Below are 10047 nucleotides of genomic sequence, written 5' to 3' on the forward strand. Positions count from 1 at the left end.
CTTTGCAACGTTGTTTATGTGTACACACACAAACAACGTTGCAAAGCGTCGTAAGAGCGTTGGATAAGCCGTTTTGGCGTTGTATAAATGAACATAGGTATGCATTACATAGCGTTGGATAAGCCATTCGTTGTAAAACGAAGCGTTGTATAACGAGGACTGCCTGTATAATTGTAATATGTGTGAATCTAGTTTCAAGACAAAATGTCAAAGAATACAGTATATCATATCTGATTTGCAATGATTCTTTAATACATATATCGCACACATGATATTCTAGTGGTGAGTTGATATTCTCTGTAGATTTTACAAGGATAATGTCAGAATCGTATATAGATCTCATTACACGTGAAGTATTTTAAGTAAAAGAGGTGTAACTAACGTATTCTAACAACCAGTTTGAGTTACAATCAACAGCCAGTGGCATAGTTGATAATAATTTCTGAAAATAAGCTTGAGTTCCTTATATGTACCTAAGGAGATATTGTATGACAAGTGTTAAGATGGAAGAACATGTTGTGTCTGTAAAGCGCTACGTAAAACTAGCAGCTCTATACAAGAACTATTATTAATACTTAAAGTTAAGATGGCTGACTGGGTAATTTGTCTGGATAAATGTCCAGCAGTTTTAGCGAGAGACACACAAGGATTACACCAAGATGAGAGGCACATAAGGATGGAGTCCACCATGAGGAGAGAAACCATTTAAGACGAGAGATGAGGATCACGATCCCAAGATCCAACGGAAGGATTCTACTCGGAGAACTATGCAACTATCTTTAAAAATAACATAACTTATTTGGAACGTCACCACCATTTTGTATGTGAGTATTTATCTTCAAAATGAACGTTTCTTTTTATGTGATGCTACTAGAATTACTGAGGGCTGTTATTCTGGAGTAATTATGAAAGAGATGTAAAGGACATTTTACAGCGTGTCTGAGGTCAGATGCATTATAAATTCTTTTCTATTTAGTACCATTTTCAAATGACCTGAAAATTGCAGGATACCATTTAGGGATGCACTAGAAACCCTGGTTGAAAATCACTGCTCTAATTCATATAGTAGCACATAGATGCCAATTTTGCTAATGTACACTAATAGTTCACATGTTATTCCTTCATGGGCATGCAACTTTACTTTATAGAACCAAAATCTCGAACACTGAATAAATATGCAGGACGCTAAAACGTATGGTGCCCTGGTCTGCAAAACTATACTTTGTGAAAAGCAAGCATTGAAATGTGTAATGACTGGCAACACAACAGAGCAGTGAAGATGGATACAATTTTCCAGATGGGTGAAACGTCTTTGATTTGGTGCTGATATCGTTGACTTTGGGAGCTTGTGACCACGTCGTGTCCGTTTCCACCCAACGCATCACAGCTGTTTTTAGCCTTCCGTGTTCTCGCCGCGGACTTTAAGAAGAAAAGGAAAACGCACACAAGTGAAAAAAAATCATCTTGGTCTGAAAGTAATGCTTTTACATGATACGTTTTTATGTTCAAGGAGGAGTGAGTACGACCAGGGGCTTTATGTTTGGGTTCAAGGAAGGAAACTGCGTTAAAGATCACTACAGGCTGGGTTTTTTTTATTGTGGTTTTTAAACAATTGGGATATTTGCAAAACATTTTTTTTAATAACCTTTCATTCAAGTCATTTCGCCAACAGTGAAGGCGTAATAGGAGGCTTTCTACTGCTGCGATATGTCTGCAATATTTGTAATGTGGTGTATACAAATGAGCCTATCCTATCTGTTTTGTAATAGCCACTGGATAACTATACACATTTTCATTGGTACACGGGTGGGTTCTGTAGATAGAACACACACTGACACATTTGTCCACAGTCATTTCCATGTGTTTACATATTACAAAGAGACCAGTTTTAACAAGCGAATGTTCAGCTATTGGGGAAGTAACAAGAGATTTTGGGTCAACATTGTAGAATCTAGGATATATCACTAAAAGATTTATATGCAGGCGTTTCTCAAAAGAATGAACACGAATTCAAATACATTGCGATTAACAGGCCACCACTGCTCAGTTTCAGACTAATTTTGCACCAATAAACTTTTTGATGCTGAATCTACTCAACAATTTGTATTACTTTGTGTGTGAATATGATAACTTTGACATGTCTTCCACATATTTTGCCATCTGTTTACATCCACAACCCAGCTCCCACACCCCTACTACCCACAACTTCGAGATTGAAAACTCTTTGGGGTTTTCAATCTGTCCTCCCTGTATTTGTTTTTATTTGTGGCGCCCTTACCCCTTGCATTGTATAATAAACGATTATTGAATTCCCTGTGTTTTGGGGTTTTGTAGCTTGTTGCTAATAAATAGTACACAAAACTCTTACCATCACTCTCCGGATTCATACCGAGCCGTTGTTCCTCTCCTTCCAGCAGTTTCCTGTAGACGGCAATCTCTGCATCCAGTTTGAGTTTGATGTTGAGCAGGTCTTGGTAATCCTGTAGGTACCGGGCTAAATCTGTCTTTGTCTCCATTAGTCGGCATTCCAGCTGGGTAATAATTTCCTGCAGCACAGCCATTTCTTCGAAATGCTTGGCTCCTATATCCTCCAGCTGTTTCTCCAGGACTTCATTCCGTACCCTCAGGGCGTCTATTTGGCTTTGAAGGTCAGAAACCTGAGAGAAGTACTTGCTAATATCTTCTTTCAAGGTCGTCACCTTCTCTTCGCTCTTGGACACTTCCCCCTTCAGACTATTGAACTTGGACTTGTACCACTTCTCTGCCTCTTGGATGTTTTTGGTGGCTGCCTGCTCAATTTGAACGCGCAAATCTCGCAGGGCCGCCGCCAGGTCGGGGCGACTGCTATCCAGCTCCACATTCACCTTGCACTCCTGAATCTGCTTCAGTAAGTCAGCAACCTCTTCGTCATGAATCTTCTTGAGGAACTCTATCTCGTCCATAAGCTGCTCAACTCTCCTCTCCAGGTCCAGCTTTTGAAGGGTGGCATCATCTACATCCTGGCGAAATTCTCTCAGCGTCTTCTCTGCCTCTCCTGTTAACATTAACAGGCATATGTTATTTGGGGTGTAACACTTTCTCTTACCCTTCCGGCCATCTTATAAAAACCTCAGGAGATCTGATAATTTTCTAAAGGAATTACGGATTTTTTTCATAGTAAAAAATAAAAAATGATATGTGTTTTAGTGAATTTTGATGATGCCTCCCTCAGTTATAGGAGCAGTGGGTCAGTATGCTCTTCAACTTTATCATACCATTTTTTCCTCTACTTTTTAGTATAGGTAGGTAGGGTCAACAAAGCATGGGCTACATCCTGTTGTTGACCCCTTAAGCACTAAAGAAGCTACACCCCAGTTAAGAAAAACCTTAAATGTTTTCATGTAAAGTGATACCTTTGTGCTTCATATAAAAAGAAAGGACTTAGTATCGATAACATAATAAAATAAGCTTCATCGTAACAAGTACTGGAGTTCATGGTGTTTCTATGAGTGCTGCCATGTTCAGTGATCTGCATCTCTCTGCTCTGTCACTTTGTCACTTGATGTCATTAATGGCTCTGCCTGTGAGAGGGACCATTAGATTACAGGAGGAGGGGTTACATAATAGATAAGGTTGAAAAAGAAAACATGTCCATCAGTTCAACCTGTTAAATTTAGGTGACCGGTAGTTATCGGTTATATTAACATCATCCAATGATGTCTCATAAATTCCCTCCCAATAATGGCTGTCGGGTTTCTCCTTGGATCAACACCCTTCCCGTGTTTGCTTATGTGGTTGTTTGAAGAGAGTGATTTTTATATAAAGTTTTCATTTGAGACTGAGTTTCATTATCAAGATTTATTACCAGGTTAGACATATCAATGGCGCTAGATAACTACCACAGATTGTGTCCATAACTGACCACCCGGGTGACATCAATGGAGGGGGAACACGATCAACCCCTAGAAAACGAGAACTTTTATGATGACATACACTGCACATGGGTCTCTGGTGTGGCGCGTCATTTGAGCACTCTAAAATGTAGGTTATATCGCATCTACTGTACCGGTCATCTGGGGAGAGTATAAAGTTATGTGAAATTACATTGATATCTATGATACTGGAAACTTCCTGTACCATAAATGACATTACCAAAGGGGCAAAAGGGCGGCCTGACAGAGGAATTCCATATTTTAGGGTGTTAACTACCTTCGAAATCTTATTCTCATACACCTTTTATCAAAATGACATTGAAAAACTTCAAACATGAAGATTTTAATAAACCTGAACACGTGTTGCTGATCAGCACGATCTACTGTATATTTTGGAAAGTTGTTTGTCTGGCCGCTATGCATTTGAACACCTCTTAAGATAACGTAGCCACATTTTGCATGATGGTTCCTGAGATCAAGGAGCAGGTTTTTGTATATGTTTGGATACAGTTGAATTACATTTTGAATCAAAATGGCAGACTGAACCTTTCAAAACTGCACTGATTTAACCAAATTCGGCAGGATTGTAAGTAGCTGGACTGAATTGACAAAATCCATGTTTGGCACATGGGCAACTTTATGTTGGATGCTCCAGAGTGGGAGCTAAAAAAAGGATTATGTTTTTGCACCTGATGAAAAAAAAATTACGATAGAAAATTGATACCCAATTTACCACCATTTTCTTTTCCTGTAGAGTCCATCCATGGCAGTGCTCACCAATACCCTCCCAAAAGTTATTATGTCTAAGATGATATTAATGTTTCTAGTTACTGTATATATTCAGCTTTTGTACTGAGACTACCTTGGGAGGAAGGGAGGGGTTCAGGGCTGCCAAGAAGGGGAGTCTGCCGGGGTTGGCGTCCCTGACCCGGTGAGTCAGGCCGCCCGGGCCGCCAAGAGGGGGGATAAAAGATAATGGCTGCCGGTCGCGGACGGGCCCCAGCTCTGCACCAGATGCAGGCCTTCCTGTCCCAGCCTCAGCTTCCGGTGCGCGCTGACTGGAAGCTCGGCGTGGGATACAGAGTGAGGAGGCCTGCATCTGATGGCTGGTCGTGGCCGTGCCCCGACTCTCTGCAGGACCCCGCAGCCACCGGACCCCACAGCCACCAGTCCCCACCATCCCCAAGGTATGTCTACTTTTTTTTATATGTATTGTGGGGGGGAGTGGGGTCATTTTATATGTATTGGGGGGAGTGGGGTCTTGTTATTTGTATTGGGGGAGTGGGGGTCTTTTATATGTATTGGGGGGAATGGGGGTCTGTTTATATGTATTGGGGGAGTGGGGGTCTGTTTATATGTATTGGGGGAGTGGGGGTCTGTTTATATGTATTGGGGGAGTGGGGGTCTTTTTATCTGTATTGGGAGGGAGTGGGGGCTTCTTTATATGTCTTGGGGCTTTTTTATATGCGTTGGAGAGCTTTTATACTGTATGCAGTGGAATTTTTTAATATGTATTGGCGGTCTTTTTAATATGTACTGTATTGGGAGGTTTTTTGTATGTATTTGGTGGGGTTTGTATATATTTGGGGAGGTGGGGGTTGTATATATTTGGGGAGGTGGGGGAGGTATATATTTGGGGAGGTGGAGGTTGTATATATTTGGGGAGGTGGGGGTTGTATATATTTGGGTGTTGCGGATTTTTTTGTATGTATATGGGGGTGGGAAGTTTTTTGGTATATATTTTGTGGGGGGAATTATGTGAGGCGGAGGAAATTGAGTGAGTGGTGTAATTGACGGAAGGCGGAGAGGGAGTGAGGAAAAGAGGGAGTAGAGGAGAGAAATACATGTGAGGCGGGGGGGCAGAGATTGAGTGACACTGGGGTAATTGATGTAGGGGGGAGTGAAAGGTGAGATGGAGGGGAGAGAAATACATGGGAAAAGGGAGGGAAATTGAGGGGGCTTGCGAGGAGTGAAATAGGGCTCGCAACACTGCCATTTAAGTAAGTAAGTTGCGGTAAGTATCTCTGGAAGCAGGGTGTCCCCAGAGCTGGGATGAATGAGGTTCAGCCTCGGAGACCCCCCTGCTTCAATCCTATAACAAAAAAGCAAGAAATGCAACCTGGATTGCTGCTTTAAATAATAACAGATAAGCACGGGGAACCACCTTAGCCTGATTCAAGGTGCCTGTTTGATCTCCTAGCTCCGAATGCATCTTCATTTACAATCCACTCCCATTCTGCTCTTATAATATTTTCTGCAAGAAAAATTATATTGAAGATAACGTCTAATCATAACGAGCTGGATTTTACAGCTGAACTTGGATAGCTGGTAGTTATTGATGTCGTGTAAAATCAGTTCTTCATATGTTTTATTGTATTGTATGTCTTTATTTATATAGCACCATAAATGTACATAGCGCTTCACAGTAGTAATACATATCATATAAATAACAAATAATATAAATAACAGATCATGGGAATAAGTGCTTCAGACATACTGTAAAAGTAACATTAAGGAAGGAGTCCCTGCTCCGAGGAGCTTACAATCTAGTTAATTTTTGTTATATATCTACTCTTTTTAATTGCTTCTTTTTTTTTTTTAGAATTTTCATGATATTTTACTTTAGTTGTCTATGTATTTGTTTTTCGTGGGAATGTAGAGGGTCTCTGGTCTATCATGATTAAAGCAGCCTGCAACCCCACCACCTTCTCTGCATATCCTTTATACCAAATGGCTAAAACCAATATACAGGTTCAATCTTGCTATGTCTAGGGTGTTAGTAGTCCTTTAAAATGAAAAAGTAAAGATGAAAAAGAAATGGGTTTGCCATACGTTTGCATAATTGCCCTTATGCAACTATTATCTTGACAGACAATAAATAACCTTGAAGTCGGATAAGTAGGAACTAAACTTAAAATGCCGATCAAGAATTATATCTCCTTTATAAATATGCACCACTCGTGATAACCTATATTCGTAACTATGGGAATGAGAATTTGAGCGTACTGTAGGCTGAGATTTTAATAGTATTCCAGACATCACCATGGACAGCCTATTCAAACATAGATGTTGTTAATCCATAGCTCAGGCAGTATTCAAATCAACGGTTTCTAGTATAAATCCCATATACCCGTGGAGGGCATTTTACCCCACAAGCAGACTATTTATTAATATCCCCTAGCTGGGTTAATAAAATAACAATAATAAGTCAATGCCATTTATTTTCAGCAAACAATTTACCCAATAGTCATATCCGATCATGCAATGACCCACATCAATATATATATATATATATATATATATATATATATATATATATATATATATATATATATATATATATATATATATATATATATATACATACAGTGGTTGACAAATCACCAAAAAATCTACTCGCCACACAAATAAAATCTACTCGCCACCTAGTACCAAACGTGTGCTGCTTGGGCCAATATTTACTCGCCCGGGGGTTAAATCCACTCGCCCGGGGCGAGCAAATGTATAGGTTTGTCGAACACTGCATATATATATGAAACATTCCTTGGGCAGTTTACCTCTCATTTACTGTAACTGAGGCTCTGCCTTTTACTACTGTATAATGCCGCGTTTATAGTGCCGACGGCGACGCAACTGATGACGTCACCCGTCACCATTGGCGAAAGTTGAACTTTAAGTTTGAGCATAGTCGCTGGCGACAAGGCCAGTGATGTCACCAAGGGGAGGGCAGCGTGCGATAGGCGCTCTGTGCTTGGTTTAGAGATAGTCATATGTGGCGACTGTCTCTCCCAAAATCAAATTTCACTGACTTCAAAATTTTTGGTTGCTCCGTTGCGCTTACTATAAGCGCGTGCGACGGATTCAATGTATTTGTTTTGCCGCAGCGTGGCCAGCCACTATAAGACCAGCCTAAGAGATGCTTGCAAGGCTACAATGAGAGGTTATATGATCAGATACACAGCTCTAAAGAAAAAGAAACAAGAGGAAGAATTAATCTCACTGGACAAGAAAATGAAAGATTTACTAAATATTGTTTTGCACACAAGGATGGGCTGTGTTTTACCTACTCTGGTGCTCTCATGACATACATTGCATCTCACACTCTTGTGAAGCCCTTGTGCCATTCACTGCATGCCATGCTAAATCTCCTTGTGTCTGGGGCTGAGAGACCGCAGCACTCAGGGAGCGAATGCAAGAGAGGGACTTCTTCTGTGTGTGACATCAGTGGGCAGCCTAAGGCCAGGGGATCGCTACCCTAGTGACCACATGTATGGAAAATAAATACAAAAACCCTGCGCTCCTCTCAAATTAGCTTGCAATTTATTAGTGAAATTCTACATTTTGATCCGAAATCGTTTAACGAAGGAGTAATTTAGTTGCATCTTTTGATTACAAAAAATGATTTAAGCCCGCTAACCCCATCAAGGTAAACTCAATATACGCACGTACCTACACTACAAGAGAAGTGTGTGCATATACTGTGAGTATATGTGTATATATAAATATTACTTTCACTAAGCAACTTGAGCACTCACAGTTTAACCTTCATAATGCTAAGTAAGGGAATTGTATTTCTGATTTTTGGCATTTTTTATTGCACTGAATATCAGATAACATAAATGCTTAATTTTAACTCTTTTAGGCACGTCCACATATTTCACGATGTTTAGTCCACAAGACAATAAGAAATATGTATTTAGTGCAGGTACTGTACGTGCTTAAATACAGTTTACCTTGATGGGGTTAGCAGGGCATAAATCATTTTTTGATCAAAAGATGCAATGACTCCTGTGTTAATAGACAGAATGAAAATGGAGAATGTCACGAATAAATTGCTGGCCAATTTGGGAGGAGCGCAGGGTTGGCGACCGAGTCCCTTTCCCTAGAAGCATATTCCACAAGGCTAGTGACCACATGACCCCGGCTTCCAATGTCCATCATTTCAAGTCGCAAAGCAGAGAAAAATGTTAAATCTGCATCAATTTGGCCCCTCGACATATGCATGAGGTTTGTAAAGTTTGCGTTTTACATTTCTCACAGATTTCTTAGGAGAAGAGATTAACGCCGTCTAAACCTGGCATATTTATTTAACACAGGGAGAGGAATACTGCACCAGTTACAGGCGCAACTGTTGATACATCCGATTATACCTTGTACATCAACGCAGTCATTCAGAGTTAAAATGCGGCAATTTTCACCTGTTTTGAAACTGCTCGGTTGCGACACATGTTACATATCCCCCAAAGTGATTTATGAACTCCTCACCTTTCAGGGACAACTCTTCTTCACACTTCACCGTCCAGATTTCAATCTCTTCTTCCAGATTCCCTCTCTCGATGTCGGCCACGCCTTTCTCTTGGCTCAACTTCTCGATCAGTTCCTTGAGTGCTTTGAACTCCTTCTCGTACTCCTCCCCCACGCAGGGTCCCTTGTCCTTGAAACGGCTGCTGAGTTCTTCCAGCTCTTCACGCAGGGCCTGGTTCTTCTGCTCCAGAGAGCGGACCTTCTCGATGTAACCCGCAAAGCGGGTGTTCAGCTCCTGGAGCTCTTCCTTTTCATTGCGGCGATGGAGGCGGATCTCTGTGCCAGCATCCACCAACGTCTCCTGTAACCCTGCCCGGCCACGGGCATCGGAGGCGAAAGAGCGACAACCATCCCGTGTAGGAGACGGGCTTTGAACACGCATCCTACTGGATTCGCTCACAGTCAGGGTCTTCTGGGAGAATGAAGTGGTCCTCATTTCCACTAACAGTGGTTCCACAAGGTCGCCTCTCACAACTGGGATGGCAATAGCAAGACAGGGCTTTTATACGGAGCAATGGAATGTGGCAAATACCCTGCAACTGTGCAGGTTTTAATGGATGGGTTCAATTAAGCAGATCCTTAGTGTCCAATCAAATGGTATTATAATGAAGGATTGGACAGAGAGCGGCATTCTTGAAGTTTTACACCGCAGTGCTACATATCTTTAGAGCTATGGCTTATGCTGTAATCATCTGCTCAGAGGAACCAATAACAGCAGCTTTATCTTAACCCGGTGAGAGCCGCAGGTGTTTGCAACGCCGTGCTCCGAAATGAGTCTTCCGTTCTTTTTCCGGCAGTGAAGGGGTCATTAGCGTTACAGTACTTGGTAATG

The 10047-nt window shown here is 41.3% G+C and overlaps 1 protein-coding gene across 1 annotated transcript; it reads right to left on the reverse strand.

The window, feature by feature from the left end:
* Positions 1-235: 235 nt before the first annotated feature.
* Positions 236-9675, reverse strand: LOC142465957 (vimentin-like). The gene is made up of 3 exons (XM_075570453.1): positions 9177-9675; positions 2369-3034; positions 236-1419 (listed from the first exon to the last, which is right to left on the reverse strand). The coding sequence occupies exons 1-3, from the start codon at positions 9649-9651 to the stop codon at positions 1394-1396; spliced, it is 1167 nt and encodes a 388-aa protein (XP_075426568.1). The 5' UTR covers positions 9652-9675; the 3' UTR covers positions 236-1393.
* Positions 9676-10047: the final 372 nt, after the last annotated feature.

Source organism: Ascaphus truei, chromosome 1 (genome assembly GCF_040206685.1).
Source record: "Ascaphus truei isolate aAscTru1 chromosome 1, aAscTru1.hap1, whole genome shotgun sequence".
Classification (NCBI taxonomy): domain Eukaryota; kingdom Metazoa; phylum Chordata; class Amphibia; order Anura; family Ascaphidae; genus Ascaphus; species Ascaphus truei.

Excerpts from the sequence above, each read along its gene's own strand:
- LOC142465957 (XM_075570453.1), bottom strand. The coding sequence starts at position 9,651 with ATGAGGACCACTTCATTCTCCCAGAAGACCCTGACTGTGAGCGAATCC. Across the intron at positions 3,035-9,176 it reads AGAAGAGTTGTCCCTGAAAG|GAGAGGCAGAGAAGACGCTG; the intron begins GTGAGGAGTTCA and ends TAATGTTAACAG. Across the intron at positions 1,420-2,368 it reads TATGAATCCGGAGAGTGATG|TCCGCGGCGAGAACACGGAA; the intron begins GTAAGAGTTTTG and ends TTCTTCTTAAAG.